The 17,480-nt window shown below is 47.2% G+C and overlaps 1 protein-coding gene across 1 annotated transcript in view; it reads right to left on the reverse strand.

The window, feature by feature from the left end:
• Nucleotides 1–17,480, reverse strand: part of DNAH12 (dynein axonemal heavy chain 12) — a 1,449,067-nt gene that overhangs the window by 977,173 nt on the left and 454,414 nt on the right. The window contains exons 26-27 of the mRNA XM_085624669.1: nt 12,490–12,642; nt 5,301–5,540 (exon numbers count right to left, since the gene is read on the reverse strand). Coding sequence (XP_085480795.1) covers nt 5,301–5,540; nt 12,490–12,642 — 393 coding nt within the window. The remainder of the gene's footprint in view (nt 1–5,300; nt 5,541–12,489; nt 12,643–17,480) is intronic.

The raw sequence follows: 17,480 nt of genomic DNA on the forward strand, positions 1-17,480 counted from the left end.
CAGCGGGATCCTGACGTGGTTTTCCTTCAGGAGTCCCACCTGCTTTCCACTGACACCCGCCTTATGTCCCACCCCATATACCCCGTTCAATATTGGGCGTGCTCTCCTTCCAAGACTAGCGAGGTAGACATTTTTTTTAAGTCAGGCTGGCAAGCAGCGACCCCCAAGTGTACGGCTGACAATGGGGGGAGGATTCTCAAGGTTCACATGGTCTGGGGGTGGGGTTCTTGCACTTTCATTAACATAATGCACCTAATCAGAAGCAAGACGCATTTCTACGCCTGCACTTGGGGGCCCTCCTCCACTCACTTAATACCCCTATTGTCCTTTGGGGCGATTTTAGTTTGGTTTGGAACCTTGAGTGAGACCGCACTGCACAAGCGCATCATACTGCCGGGGCGGTCAGCGACACTGCGGAATGCCATTGCCGACTTCGGTCTAGTCGACGCCTGGAGACACTTACACCCGGACTCTCGGGATTACTCCTTCTTTTCTCACGTGCACTGCTCGTATTCGCGTATTGACTATTTCTTTCTTTCACTTCCCTTGGTCCACATGCTGTGCAGCGCGGAGATCTCCGATATAACTATCTCGGACCACGCACATGTCTTGCTCACACTCCAACCCCCTGATGCTCGTAGAGAACCCCTTCCTCGGTGAAGACTGCCCTCCTAGGCCCTCCAAGACCCTGTGGATGTGGCAGACATTTGCAAGGAGATTGAGGCCTTCTTTCTCTCCAATTCCCTTTCTGATACCCCTGAAGATGTCCGCTGGGACGCCTTCAAAGCCACTACTCGGGTCATCACATCAATATCCATCGCCCGGTCTAGGGAGACGTGTCTGGTTGAGTCCACCCTTTCTAGGGATATTAAAGCCTTAGAACGTAGGGACCACGTGCATCCCACCCTTTGCAACAAGCGGCTCCTCGCTGACCTTCGCGGCCAACTGCGCTTACAGCATACCAACAAGGCAGAGCGGCTTTTAGTCAATCTCAAACAAAAATTCTACATGGGAGGTGATAAAGTTGGGGTGTGTCTTGCACGACGCCTTCGGGCTCAGACTACCCGAGCTCACATTGTTAAGCTCAAGCGACCGGATGGTTCTTGGGCCATCTCGGAGGCAGAAAAGAGTTTTGCATTGGAGACCTTTTAAAGGGATCTCTACGCGCATGCTCCTTGTCCCCCGGACTCTGTCAAGGCTTTTCTCGACTCTTGCCCCTGGGACCCTATCGATCCCTATTTCCCGAAATTACTTGATGATCCTATTTCCCATGAGGAACTAGCTAAAGCGCTGAAACACCTTCTGATAGGCAAACCCCTGAGCCCTGACGGTCTGCCGGTTACTTTCCATTGGGTCTTCTACCCGCAACTTCGGGACCATATGCTTCATCTCTTTAATAGCTTCACTGATCACTCGGGTCTCTCCCCCATGATAAAAGAGGCGGAAATAGTGCTTATCCCTAAGCCCGGAAAGGATCTGACCCTGCCCTCTTCCTTTCGCCCTATTGCCTTGTTAAACACTGACGCCAAGATATTCACAAAAATTCTGGCGAATCATTTGGAACCTCATCTTCCGGGTCTCATTGACCCCGATCAAGTGGGGTTTATTCGTCACCGTCAGGGTGTGGACAATATCCGCTGGATAGCCCATCTAGAGGAGAAAGCACGATTCAGAGATATCCCTGCCTGTCTGGTGTCTCTCGATGCCGAAAATCGCGTGGACTGGGGCTTTCTTAGGGTGGTCGACCAGAAAGTTGGTCTGGGACCTGGGATAATCTCTAAAGTGATGGCCCCATAAGCGAAGCCCACCACTCGTATTCATTTTAATGGTCTTCTCACGGCCCCTATTCCTATCCATCGCGGTGCCCGCTCTCCCGCTTACTATTTGCCCATGTGGTGAAGCCCCTGGCCATTGCTATACGTCGCAATCAGGATATACGGGGTATCCCCATGGGTGGCTATGAGCATAACGCCTCTCTCTTCGCTGATGATCTTCTCCTATCCCTGTCCTCCTCATCGACCTCCCTTCCTGCGGTGGTGATGCTCCAGTTATCGGATCAATCTTGCAAAATCCCACGCCCTCAGTCTTACACTTTCGGCCCTGGATGTCCAGGGACTGCGGGACGTGATTCTAGTGCAGTGGACCGATGTGTTGATTTGCTACATGGGCCTGGATCTGACTCCTAAATTTACGTCCTGGACTTTGTCTAATTGGCCCAGATATAGGAAGTCCATACAAGAGGAAATGCGTAGATGGGAAGGCCTCCCCCTGGCATGGTTAGGGTGAATCAACACCATTAAAAGGTCTCTTCTTCCTAAAATTCTTTATCTCTTTCAAATCTTTCCCACCCCATACCACAAGCAGGTATTCTGGCCCTGCAGCGAGATTTTCTCAAATTTATATGGGGGAAATCTCGCTCTCGCTTCTCTCATAAGATTCTTATGCTTCCCATATCCTGGGGGGGTCTTGTCTGTCCCAACCTGTTGGAATACTATTGGGCCTGCCACCTTCGGTCCATATCAGAATGGATAGTTCCCGAAAGCGAGAAGCATTGGTTCCACTTGGACCAGGCGGTATCCTGTAGACCCTTATGGGCACTAGTCTGGCTTCTACGTGGAGCCCGTCGCCGCAGCGCTTACATAGCTACTCCAATGAGAACGGTCTTGGAGATCTGGGATAGACTGGCAGTACTCCGGGGTCTAACAATGTTTCCTTCCCCCAACACACCTCTAACACGTAACCCTATGTTTCCCCCTGCCTTACAACCTCAGGCTTTTGTTGCCTGGTCAGTAGAGGGACGGCAAGATATCCAGGACTTTTTTCAGGGCACCGCCCTCCGTAGGTTTGAACAATGCAAACAAACCTTTCACCTCTCGGAAGGCGCGCGCATGCAATAATATCAGTTGCGGCATTGGCTTAGCTCCCCGACATATGTCCAGGAGGCGACTCAACAACTCACCCCCTTTGAATCCTTGGTACGAAGGTTTGAGAGGTCAAGGGGTCTGATTTCTAAAACGTACTCTGTCTTACAGCACTCTCAACAACCCACGCCTCTCATGGCTATCAAACGCGTTGGGCCTCAGACCTGGTCGACGACATCCCCCCTGAGGGGGGGACCCACCTGTGGAGGGATATTCCTAAGGTGTACCGCAGTACACCACAGCGCGAATCAGCATATAAACTGATGACTCTATGGAACTATACCCCCACTCGCCTCCATCAGATGTTCCCGAATTCCCCTTCACTTTGCTGGAGGTGCCAGAGCGATAGAGGGGACCTTCTGCACATCTGGTGGTCCTGCCCTGGTCTCACGCTATTTTGGAAGGAGGTCTTCAGTCACGTTAAAGGAGTGGTGGGTTTCCCGTTTCCTTCTACCCTGTCATTAGCGATTTTGGGCATTAAACCCGGCACGCTGAAAGCCATGACTAACGCGAAATGGCATCTGATCCTTCATCTGCTGGGAGAGGTGAGACAGTCCATTGCCTCCTGTTGGAAAAGGCCCCACCCTCCCCCCATTGCCGCGTGGTTTCTTCAGCTGTGGGATGTCCTAGCCTTAGAATTACTCACAGCACGTCTTAATCATAGGGACACTCGATTCGAGCGCATTTGGCAGCCACTTATACGCCACCTCACCAAGAGTGAGCACTCCCGCCTGGTGCCCCCCAAGCTGCTCGCCCTACAGCTGTTTGAAGATCCCTTGGAGCCTTTCTCTCGGGGTCGGAAATCAGAATCCCCGGAATGACCCACTTGAATTAGCAGGCAGGTCTTTTTGACCCCGGGAACCCCCCCTCCCTCTGGGCCCTGGCTCCCCACAGCGCATCCGGCTTCGACCCCACCCCCCAGGGAGAGACAGTCCATCTGATGGCTTTTCCCCTCTCTTTTTGTGTCTTCATCTCTTCCGATTTCTTTCTTTTTCTTTCTTTCTTTTGTTGTGTGTTCTCGTTCATATTAAATATGGCAATGGCTGTCTAGTATCGTTGCAGTGCGAGGTATTTCCTCTCCATGATGTGAAGGTTTCATCGTTGCTCGGGCTAAGCCTACTATGACCCTATTGAATGCCCAGCTGTGGTGCTACGCCATTCTTCCACACTGGCTGGCTTTTATACTCTTGTTCCTCCCATATGCTTTTCCATGGACCTGGGCCTACGGCCCCGCCGTTTGTGACCTGGGAGTGTCCCACGCTCTATATCGTCCCAGTCTACCATATTTCGTGGGGATGAGTTTGCCTTTTTTTTTCTTTCTCTCTTTTTTTTCTTCACAGTCCGACCTCTGCATTTGATGGGATGATTTTGTATTGCTATTTCAATGTACAGCTTAGCCTATGATGCCATCTCACCGCTGTTCTTACTGCAACATGTACCTTCTATTTGCTTGGACTCTGTTTTATTTCTCGCTTTGTTTTCAATAAATAGACATTAAACAAAAATAAAGACATAAAACAATATCAAGGCTCAGCATTTCAACTACTAGAACACACACTGCCCCACAAATCATTTCCTCTTCACTGAACATAATCTTGCTTCCGGTTTCCATTCTTTTGAACAGCGAACTAGTCGAAGAGGAAATTAAAATGATATCTAACAGCGGATATCACCTGGTTAGTATCAGTTGCTACAATCAAAGTCTTAGTTCTTGGCATGTCTGGTGTGAGAATTAAAGCAGCCGTATAGGCAGGGATGTCCTGCTGAGAACAGATGTCACACAAAGCCCAGCTCAACTTATTTTACGCCATTTTCCCATAACTGGATTTCTCGGGAATAGTTAGTGATCCCTACATCCATAGGTAAACATGTTTCAACCTGTCATGTTCAGCCACATAGGTCTTTCGGCTTTCGCCAGGACTAATTTGACCCCAACTGTCCTATTTACAGAAATGTTTCTTCATGGGTGGAATAGATTCCCATTCTTTACACATAAAACATGCCATCCATACATACTAAGGTGGATAATATCAACACAGTTAGCTTCTGAGACTTATGGTTGTTTGAAAAACTTGGTTATTTACCGAGTTCTTGTCTGTGGAAATAGGACAATCACTTTAGGAAGAGAAAAACAAAGGCATAATTATTACTACTTAATAGACCCATGCTCATGATGCACTGCATTCTCATTTTTAGAACATTCGTGTGAACCCTCCAAAAAACAAAAAATAAATCCATTCACAGAATCATATCTATGGGCTATCAGTGCTCTTTGCTTTTGAGCCAGGTTTGTGCAAACTATTTATTACATACATACATTAGAAAAGCATTTTTACTAATAATTGGTAATCCAGCTGATATGATAAAAACATACCCTACCTTGAGGTTATCTGGTAATTCAGAGCGTCCTGCATAACCGGGGTTCATTGTGATGGCTACAAAGCAGTTAGGATTTAGCTTCAGTTCAGTCCCTTCAAAGATGAACACTTCCAAGTGCATCTGGATGGCCCGCTGGATGCAGAGGATCTGCTGAGCTACCACAGACAACACCTCCAGTTCAATACGATTAAACTCATCAAAACAGGCCCAAGCTCCAGAGGAAGCCAATCCTTTGAAAAACTAAATAAAACAAAATGACTTGGAGCAACACTTACGTATTCATAGCAAATATTCAAGCAGTGACTGATAGTTACTTTATCAAATATCTTTATAATAATATCACAACTTGTAGTCAAGGCAGAAAAATTTACTTACTGTTTAAAAAAGTAGCAAAGTACCTTCAAAACAAAGACAGGTACAAACCGAGGGCAGCCCACTACTGCCACTACTATATGTTCATATATTTATACAATTATATCTTACTTGTAAGCCTTGTTCTTCACAATAGGTATTCAAGCTAGAAGATGAGTGGAAATAGAACTTGGAGGAGGAAGACAAATGGAGTTACTGTTGATCATGAAGATCAAAATAAAGAGAGACCCATGACAGCTGTTCGTAGTGCCAAGATCTGCTGTATCTGAGATCTCACACATACATAAATAGATATATTATACATTTTATAAATATCAGAGAAAATCCCACGGTGCAGAACCAAGGAATCAGCAGGAGGGCGTTCCTTGAGAACTTTGGATCAGACTCCACTAGGTTAAATGTCCTATCCAAATACCTCTTCAATAGATGAAAGAAAAAAGGTTCTCAAAGATATCCATCATAGGCTCCAGTAGCCCCAGAACTAATGGAACAAATGGAACAATATGACATGAGTGTGGTTTCATCTGGATAGTTCAAGTGTGAGATACAAGAGTAGTGGGCTCAATGCTAGGCCTCCTCACTGCCCTATTCTTTCATTCATGACATGAGAAAATCAAAAACAGAAGAAATCCTAGATGGAATTGGAGGAAAATGGGGGTTCTGTTGCAGTACCCCCCCCCCCCAATACACACTGTTTGCCTGATTATAATAAACTTTGACTGAATGTGCACTGGGTTCCTGCTAACCAGGTTCCCAATGCCTGTGTTCTTTCCCAAAACGGTATCTTTGTTTCCACAACTGATACAACCCTGACCCACGTATAAGCCCCTTGTAAAAGCTACCAGTGGTACCAAGGGCATTGTAACCAGAGAGGGTCTCTAAGGGCTGCAGCATGTATACTGCTACCCTAAGAGACCATTCACCAAACACATGCACACTGCCAATGGATCCTGCATGTTTTGGTGCTAAAAGTGAAGAGTCAACCTGGCAAAAATCATCTGTGTGCCAGGCCTACCAGCACTGAAAGAAGCATCGGTAAGCCATCCCAACAGCAAGTCTTACAGCCCTAAGGCAGGGTGCACTATACCTCTTGTGAGGGCATAACTGCATATAGACATTATATAAGCGCATAGTGAAGCCATACTGATCACATGAGCTGGGAGCTTGTCAATATGAATTCCACAGCTCCATGATAGCTTCACTGAATCCCAAGATGTTTGGTACCAAATATCTCAGATTAATGAGATCACACTGATGGCAATGGTGGATTTATTAATAAATGCACTCAGAGGGCACCTCAGAGGTGCCCCCTGAAAACCTACCAAACCACTAGTGTGTGACTGACTGGTCTGCACCAGCCTGCCACTTCCAGACATGTTTCTGACCCCCATGGTGGGAATCTTGTGCACTTGTGGGTCAGAAGCAAAGTCTGCTGTGGGTGGAGGTGCTTCACACCTACCCCTAAGCAGGAACAGCATTCAAGGGTGGTGAGCCTCAAAGGCTTCTTGCCCTTTGTAATGCTATCCAGGGCTTCTCCAGCTGTTAGAGATGCCTGCTCCCCGACCAAGCCCCGATTTTGGTGCCAAGGTTGGTGGGAAAATTAGTTAGCAGGAGAGGTGTGTCTCCTCTCAGCCAGGACCACCCCGAAGGTGTCGAGCTAAAGTGACCCCCTCCTTTGGAAATCCTCCATATTGTTTTTGAGGATTTCAGACAATAGGGTTAGGGGGATGTCCCCTCACCAAAGGGAGTGGACATACAAAGAGGTAAGTCATCCTATTTGCTACTACCTTCCAGCACCTGTAATGCCCCTAAATTGAGTATTTAGGGGCACCCCTAATCCTTAATCCTTAGTTCCTGATGACCTACCAAGCAAGAGGACAAAGAAGAGTCGTGCAGCCAAAATAGACTGAAGACACCCACTGACTTGGCCCCAACCCTACGGCTGGTATGCAGCCCTTGAGATCCTGTGAAAGCCGACAACTTATCCCGCAGCCCAGCAGCCTCTAAAACCATCTGGAAGGACTGCTGCCTTCAACAAATACCAGAACTCCTGATAGCAGTGGCTCTTTTCAAAGAAAAAACTCAGAGTAAGGCCTCTGTGACCTATGGAACAGTGAAACCCATCTTCTAGATTCTCCACTGTAGCCAACGCCTCCGGTCCGAGTCCAAGTGGTCCACCGATCCCAGTGAGGTTTCCTAGCAATCCAGAGCCCAAGTCCATCGTGGGTTGACCCCCCCTCCTGGACTCCACATCGATGCCTGCAGCCTCAACCCGAAGGGCCCCCTGACCGATACCGGCCCCGGTAAGGATTTTCCAGCGTCCAAAGACACCCCTGCATCCACAGCACCCAGGCTTTGGGCACCCCAATTGACAGTGTCGAAGTGACCCTCAACATCCAAACCTACCTGCCCAGCCACCGGTTTCCATCGTCCATCTTCCTGGTCCAAGCCTGCAATCTTTTTTGGCGATCGTAGTCCTCCATAGATTTGCATTGGGCGCCTGACACTTTGTTGGCACCCTGCCTCTGTGCTGCTGGGAGGGCGTGTTTTTATGCTGCCGCCCCCCTCCCAGTGCTTGTCCTAACCCCCGGATGTTGCCCTCCAAATCCGCTTTACTTACCTGTAATTGGCACAACTTTGAGTGCCCCCCCAGCTCCATTGGTTAACACTGGGCACCCGACTGCTGCTGGTGCAACCTTGGTGCCCACTTGAACTTTGCCCTGTGTTGACCTTAACGCCCGAAGACTGATTTTGTAAATAAGGTACTTACCTGTGAAATTGCATTTCTGTTTTTGTCCCATAGGATAACATTGCTCATTTGAACCATTGCACTAAGTGTGTATTTCTCATGAACTGCAAAGTATTGCTATTTCTGAAAACTGTATTTAACTGCTAAACTAAAGTCCTGAACTAGGTATTGATTGACTGCATTGAAAAGTATTGCCAGTTTAAACACTATAGTTACCTGCAACTAAGTTTCTTTGGTTCTAATAATAAAAGTAATATTTTTACAAACCATTGGTCTGGATTTAGGCTTGAGTGTGCATAATCTTTTCTTCCCTGAGTGTGTACAACAAATGCTTAACTCAGCCCTCTGATAAGCCTAACGGCTCGCCCACACTATCACAAAAGAGAGCATTCGTAGTATCTACTTTAACCTCTGTAAAGCCTCTGGGGATCCACTAGCCTCTCAACACACTAAACCTTACTTTGGTATAGTATATACAGACCTAGCTTCCTAAAGGAATAGTCTCTGCAGAAGCAGTAGATAAAGTATTCCAATCTACTGAAGAGTAAAAATCAATATCTGCGAGCTGTGGGTTAGCATCTCTATGCATTCTTTCCCTCAATGGACTGGGAGACTTGCACCATTGATCACAATGAGGTTTTCCACACGTCTCTTCCTCAGGCTCAATATCTTTTATGAGGAGAGCCAGATAGAGTCTCAACTCTGGAAAATGACAATCTTCTTGAGGAGAAACAGGTTAATTTGGGGTTTTTCCTGTGCCTCACCCTGACAAGGATTGTGGTTGCCTCTTGAGTAGTGTTCCATCTCCATCAACCAGTAACCCAATTTCTTACAGCCATCATTTACAGAGACAACCTCAGTTGCTCAACTTCCACGGACCTGGACACCCCCTCCATGGAGCACATGCACTTTAGCCTACAAACCAACTACAGGTCTACCCTTAAGGGCACCCTAGCATACAAACCACAAATCAACTTCAGCAACCTCATCGCTGACTTCATCGCACCTTTCACCATCAACAAGGACTTCCTACTTCTTGGCAATTTCAATTTCCCTCTGGCCACTGCTCCATCAACCTCCTTGAGAGCCTGCCCAACATAAAACTTTCCCAGCTCCTCGCGGACCCCACACAGTGTATGACACCCTCTAGATGCAATCTTTGCCTCCAGTATTAGCATCAGCTACCACTCCACTCATCGCTCACATGGACCAACCACTTCATCATCCACTATAAAATCTCTACGCCTCTAGCCCAAACTCCTATCGGTACCAACCTACACAGCTGGAACTGGAACAGAACAGAGTAAACACCTGCGCAGTGCACTCAAAACAGACCAACCCAACACCACTGACAAGTTAGTCAAGGACAGCATCAACTTTAACCAGAGGATTTCTAACTATACTGATGCTTGTGCGCCCATCAAGACTCAAACACCGCAGAACCAACAAACTAGCCTCCTTGTACACAGAACAACTCCGGGACTCCAAAAGGTACTGCAAACAACTGGAAAGGCAATGGAGAGCTAATCACCACACCAGACCAACCTACAAACCCACTCTCAGGCATTACCACCTCCTTCTGAGAGACACTAAGAGAAGATCCCTCACCTAATGGATCGAAGCCAGCTGTAACACTGGCAAAGAGATCTTTGTCATCATCAAGAAGTTCTCAACCTCAGAAGCCTCAGCCAACTCCACCACCCCCCATCTGTTTCCACAGCAGAATAGAGAAGATCTACAATAACTTCAACTAACAACCAAACCCCAAGGACATCATCAGCAACCTGCCCACCTCCCACATGACACACACCTAACCAACTATATAACACTCACAGAGGAAGATGCCGCTTAAAACATGAAAAACATTCACTCCAGCCCCCACAGACCCCTGTCCACATTATATCTACAACCTAGGAGGACTTCTGACCAGTAAATTCCTAACTCACATCATCAACTCCTTCATCGTTTCTAGAAACATGCTGCAGTCTCGGCCCTCCTCAAGAAACCATCGGCAGACCCTAAAGAGATGAGCAATATCTGCTCCATCTTCCTAATATCATACCCAGCCAAAGTTATAGAGAAGGCAATTAACTATCAACTCACCAACAACTTCAAATCTTTCAACCACACTCAACCTGGCTTTCAAAGCAACCATAACACGGTGACAGCCCTCATCACCGCCACAGATGAAATCCGCACCTTACTGGACCAAGGAGAAACAGCCACCCTCATACTGCTGGACCTCTTCACTGAGTTTGACACAGTATCACACTCCAGCCTCCGGACCAGCATACCTCAACTGCCGTCTTCACTTCCACCAACCCACCAGACTCCTATGCTCAACCTCATTCTCCCTCGCACACAACCGGTATCCGCAAAAGCAAAACGGGCGACCTTCTCCTACATCGCACCCAAGGCATAGAATGACCTGCCTCCACACATCAGGGCCTCCTCCTCACTTCTTGAATTCCGCAAGAGGCTGAAGACTCGGCTCTTCAACTAACCCCCAGAAGACGACCTGTACAACTGCTCCAGCGCCTCTATACTCTTCTGGTGATAAGTTGTGCTATACAAATCCATATACCATAACATAGCATAATATAACATTACAGGGAAGAGGGCACACAGAGTGGAGGCTACTCATGGAATAGGCCATGCATGGAGGTGGCCACATTTAGCAGAGGCTGTACAGAGACATTTAGAGTATATTGAGGGAAGGCACACCTCTGGAGTGAACCCACTGAGGAGAAACCCCTTGGAGCGAGATAACAATAGAGAAAGGTCACACTGGGGAGATATCACACTGGAAAGAGCCAGAACGTACATGAAGTTGGAGAGGTGAAAGGAAACAGTGGTGAGAAGAGCCTACATTGATAAAACACCACACAGGGGAGAACAATTCATGCTGGTAAAGGTCGCCCTGGGATATTGGATGCAAAGTGAAAAGGACTGGGTGGGGAAGGCCAATAGAAAGGGACTGCTCTAAGCAGAGTCCACAATGGGGAGATGAGGCATCAAACTGGGGAGAGTTGTACTGGAGGACAGACCACATTGAGGAAAAGATATCCTATAGTAAAGGCAAACTGCGAAGAGGTTGTACTGGTAATAGGGAGGACGAGATGAGGACATGCAGGGAAGAGGTTCTGCAGGGAAAAACGTGAGCACAAAAAAGGCCACAATAAACTAAGGCTGCCCCATGGAGAGGCCAAACAGTATGAACCCCTGAGGAGAAACCCCCTTCCCTCAGGAGAGACGTCCTTACAGAGAGGATACACGTGGGATTGATTGCAATAAAGAGGAGCCATGATATTACGACACACAATTGGAAGGGGCAACATTAAGTAGAAGCCACAAATGACGCTGTACAGGTGAGACACAGCACCGAGGAGAACAATTTGCACCAAGGAAAGGCCTAACTTAGTGAAGCGATCTCACTGGGGATGACGCTCACTGGAGTGAAGTCACACAGGGAAGAGGAGATTGTATAGGAAAGAGGCTGAATTAGGGAAACTGTAATTGAGGAGGACAGACTGCATGAGGGGATGAGGTTGTTGGGTAAGAGACACTCAGGATAGGCTGCACTGTATGAAAACCACAATGGAGAAAGGGTAAAACGGGCATATATATTGATGCATTCTGCTGAATAGCAAGTGGAAATGATTTACAATAGTAAGAGGAATATCGACACTCAGAAGTGAAATCATTTGTAACAGAAATTTAAAGATGAAAAAATTACAGCCCCATTACATGCTGCAGGTGTTCTGTATGTTAAAACATCATTATCATTACCATATGTAAAGTCTGAAAAGGAGATGAAGTGTACATATACTAAGTAATATAACATGAGATGAAAAGGTGTACAGATACTAACCAATACATGGTAAAACTGTAAAAATATAATAAATATGACAATGTATGATTATATTTCATAACTGACTCAATATCTAAGACAATTAAATGGGAAACCAAAAGTTGTAAACATAATAGTCAAAATCACATTCATTGAATACACATTTGTTGACATGAAGTCTTACATTAGCAGAAATGTAAAACATGACTTTGCACTACCTTCCCCATTGCTATGTAATCCAACCCATCAGAGCAGTTAAAGACAACACACTGCACAGCAAGCGCTTTGGCCAAGTCTTTTGTGGTCTCCGTTTTGCCTGTGCCCGCGGGACCCTCTGGTGCACCTCCAAGATTCAAGTAAAAGGCTCCAATCTGCAAAAGGAAATAATATGAAATGAAAAACCCATCAATTAACCTCACCACGTCTGAAGGTTCGTGGTTGATCAGAAGTAAGTCCATCATTTTTGAAATTCACGGATTCATAAACTATCTACCACCTTTCAATCCTTATCCAGAAATTCCTCGAGGATTTGGAATGCATTCCCTCCATCCATCAATCAGACAAGCAGTCCTTACTATCCATGCTAAATGCACACTGAACATCATTTATTATCGGAAGACGTTTGATACCCTAGTGCAATAATCCCTTCACACTCACCCTACTTCAAGGACTCTGTACATAAGATCCTTGTGTGGATTCCATATGCATGCAGCTGCTGTCATGGTTCATATTTCAAAATCACTGTATGGATAATGCTTATGTTGATGTATGTCCCCCCCCCCCCCACGTACAAGATTTGATATATTATATATATTGAATATATTTCACTCCTACACCTTTGTACACAAATTCATATTAAGACAGTTTTTACAGTAATTATGAGAGAGGTGCAGAGATAAGAGATATGACTATTAAGTGATTAAGCAAAGATGGAGAATAGGAGCTAAAATGTGTTATTGTTTGATACTTAAGTAATGAATTGAAACATATTCAAACAATACATGCCAGTAAATAATCACAATTTATATAATTTAACATATGACATCTGAAGAAACTGGAACATTTTATAAATATGACCCTCTTAAACTGTATGTCATACAAATATGAACTATATACATACATGAAGCACTAGCAGGCGGTGCAAAGAGGCCCTGATCCGCACAGAATGTTCTGGAGTTATATTGGCCTAAAGGCCTGTCACGCGGTGCTGGGCTGGGCTGGGCTGCTGTCGGTGCCGGGGATCGAGCCGTGAGCCCCAGATTCGAGCGTCAGTCGCCCTGGCCGCGGCGCCACACCTCAGGCCTAAGGACCTGCACAAAGGCAGTGCACCTTGGGCACACGGTCACCAGCTTTACTGTAGTTATTTCATGCGTCTTTTGGGCAGAACACGCACCAGGGGCTGCACGCCAACATGTCCGCCTTAGAGTGTGTCGTAACATTTGACAAGAATAGCTCAAATGAAAAAGAAGGGTGTGCACACTATCCCTGTCATCGTGCATCTCCTGTCCTCCTGATCGCGTGCGCGCCATGTGAACATGACAGAAGTTTCGTACAGAGTTGATCGTTGGATATTCACGTTTGAAGTAACATTTTATGTCAGTTTTCAGGCTCCACGGTATTTACACTGGTGACTATCTCAAAATAATTCACATATTGAGCTCTGTGTTAATTCAGGTTGATGTTCCCAATGTATGTAAAATATCTGCGCAGTAATTGCATTATCAATGATTTAACGTTGATTTTCTGAATGTGTTTAAAACATTTGCGTAATAGTTGTCATCAAGGTTTGCTCAGTTGAATACATGCAAAAGCAGGTTAAAGTAGCTATTGGGTTATTACATTTAAAAGCATGTTTTATGATCAGCATATGATATCGTTGTCCGCTTCATTCGCTACCTGTGAGAACAGGATTTCCTTTATTTTTCTTTTCACCTTCACGAGGGGTGCCGTTGGTCAGGAGAGTTCACGTGTGAGCTCTGGGGCCACGAAGCACTAATTCGTTCAGGGCATTTAAGAGCCTTGCATGTAGTTGGTTTCATTCAACACGGTGGGCAGTGCAGCTGTGTGTTGTCGCCCAGATTGTATATTTTAAATCGTTGTCTATCTGAGACACTACTTGATAAATTGCAGCATTGGCACATGATGCGGAACTGGCGTCCCGACTTTTCTGGTTTGGAAAATGTTGTTTCTATGGGATATATATCATGGTTTAAGCCCCGCAAAGTACCACGCACCATGCGTTAGACTAACCCATTTCAGTGTGGTAGTCTGCATCACTGGACTGAAATGTAAAGTCACGCATTATCGCATCTCCTCAGCTGTCAAAGCAGTAGCGCTGCTATGCAACAATACTGACTGAATTTAAGCTGGAGTAGCAGTGCGTGGTCACGGTGCGCACTGCTCCCAGCAGGCTTGTGGCCTGGCTGAGCTGTTCGCAGTTCCAGCTACTGCTAAAATGTATAAACACTGATAATAAATTCACTGCTGATTCACCCGACATGGCGCTCTGCGGCACATTACTGTTATTACATGTAACGTAGGGTCAGCAGCCCAAATGTCTAGTAATGAGACAGTGTTGGCAGATACACACTTATAGGTGGGTCTGTAATGCACCCGCAGCGCGAGAATGTGGTAAACGTTCATGGTGAGAATATTTGGCTTCTCCTGGAAATAGCAGCACAGCTGGCATGGTGCAGCCGGAGCCCAGAGCACACCACCAGACCTCTCACTCAGAATAGTGAAAGAATACCGGCTCCCGGGGAAGTAGGGTCGCAGCCCAGTCTTCCCCGGGGTGTTCGCGCATTAAGGCAGGAAAGACAAGCTATCGGGGTCAAGGGGTTGGGCAAGGGGGTGGGATCAGGAAGAGGATATATGGGGGCAGGGGAGGAAGGCTCTTCCTCTTCCTGCACCCAGCACCAGTGGGGAGGGTTGGGAATTTTGGAGAGTAGGTTCGTTTAGTGGTAGGCCTTAGGGGGTTTCTAAGCAGCCAATCGGCCGGTTGGTGTGAGCAAGTCATATATAAGATAGCGGAAGGCTCCTGGTGGGATAATTCCTTTGGTTTTTGCTTTGTTCGCCATAAGTTGGCAGGGTATGCTCAGGCGTGAGTCCCTTGCCCACTTTGCCACTGGATTCAAGAAAGCCTGGCTGAAGACGGCTGAAATGCCAGAAACCGGTCCTAGGAAGCTTGTTTCCGGTCCAGGGAAGACATGGCTTGGCAGTTCGGGCTGGACTGTTCCCATGAGGCACAGGGTCAGACTGATTTGCATATGGCCATGTCTGAACTGGGGTGGCAGAGTGGGCTAAAGAACGGTGATGGATTAAACCCAGATCAGTTGACTGGGGGTGAGTGCTTGCAATGTTCAACACTCCGTCCATCATTTCCTTTGGTTTTTGCTTTGTTCGCCATAAGTTGGCAGGGTATGTTCAGACGTGAGTCCCTTGCTCACTTTGCCACTGGATTCAAGCAAGCCAGGCTGAAGACGGCTGAAATGCCAGAAACCGGTCCTAGGAAGCTTGTTTCCGGTCCAGGGAAGACATGGCTTGGCAGTTCGGGCTGGACTGTTCCCATGAGGCACAGGGTCAGACTGATTTGCATATGGCCATGTCTGAACTGGGGTGGCAGAGTGGGCTAAAGAACGTGATGGATTAAACCCAGATCAGTTGACTGGGGGTGAGTGCTTGCAATGTTCAACACTCCGTCCATCATTTCCTTTGTTTTTTGCTTTATTCGCCATAAGTTGGCAGGGTATGCTCAGACGTGAGTCCCTTGCTCACTTTGCCACTGGATTCAAGCAAGCCTGGCTGAAGACGGCTGAAATGCCAGAAACCGGTCCTAGGAAGCTTGTTTCCGACCAGGGAAGACATGGCTTGGCAGTTCGGGCTGGACTGTTCCCATGAGGCACAGGGTCAGACTGATTTGCATATGGCCATGTCTGAACTGGGGTGGCAGAGTGGGCTAAAGAACGGTGATGGATTAAACCCAGATCAGTTGACTGGGGGTGAGTGCTTGCAATGTTCAACACTCCGTCCATCATTTCCTTTGGTTTTTGCTTTGTTCGCCATAAGTTGGCAGGGTATGTTCAGACGTGAGTCCCTTTCTCACTGGATTCAAGCAAGCCTGGCTGAGGATGGCTGAAATGCCAGAAACCGGTCCTAGGAAGCTTGTTTCCGGTCCAGGGAAGACATGGCTTGGCAGTTCGGGCTGGACTGTTCCCATGAGGCACAGGGTCAGACTGATTTGCATATGGCCATGTCTGAACTGGGGTGGCAGAGTGGGCTAAAGAACGGTGATGGATTAAACCCAGATCAGTTGACTGGGGGTGAGTGCTTGCAATGTTCAACACTCCGTCCATCATTTCCTTTGGTTTTTGCTTTGTTCGCCATAAGTTGGCAGGGTATGTTCAGACGTGAGTCCCTTGCTCACTTTGCCACTGGATTCAAGCAAGCCAGGCTGAAGACGGCTGAAATGCCAGAAACCGGTCCTAGGAAGCTTGTTTCCGGTCCAGGGAAGACATGGCTTGGCAGTTCGGGCTGGACTGTTCCCATGAGGCACAGGGTCAGACTGATTTGCATATGGCCATGTCTGAACTGGGGTGGCAGAGTGGGCTAAAGAACGGTGATGGATTAAACCCAGATCAGTTGACTGGGGGTGAGTGCTTGCAATGTTCAACACTCCGTCCATCATTTCCTTTGTTTTTTGCTTTATTCGCCATAAGTTGGCAGGGTATGCTCAGACGTGAGTCCCTTGCTCACTTTGCCACTGGATTCAAGCAAGCCTGGCTGAAGACGGCTGAAATGCCAGAAACCGGTCCTAGGAAGCTTGTTTCCGACCAGGGAAGACATGGCTTGGCAGTTCGGGCTGGACTGTTCCCATGAGGCACAGGGTCAGACTGATTTGCATATGGCCATGTCTGAACTGGGGTGGCAGAGTGGGCTAAAGAACGGTGATGGATTAAACCCAGATCAGTTGACTGGGGGTGAGTGCTTGCAATGTTCAACACTCCGTCCATCATTTCCTTTGGTTTTTGCTTTGTTCGCCATAAGTTGGCAGGGTATGTTCAGACGTGAGTCCCTTTCTCACTGGATTCAAGCAAGCCTGGCTGAGGATGGCTGAAATGCCAGAAACCGGTCCTAGGAAGCTTGTTTCCGGTCCAGGGAAGACATGGCTTGGCAGTTCGGGCTGGACTGTTCCCATGAGGCACAGGGTCAG

The sequence above is a fragment of the Triturus cristatus genome, chromosome 9, assembly GCF_964204655.1.
Source record: "Triturus cristatus chromosome 9, aTriCri1.1, whole genome shotgun sequence".
NCBI classification, from domain to species: Eukaryota; Metazoa; Chordata; class Amphibia; order Caudata; family Salamandridae; genus Triturus; species Triturus cristatus.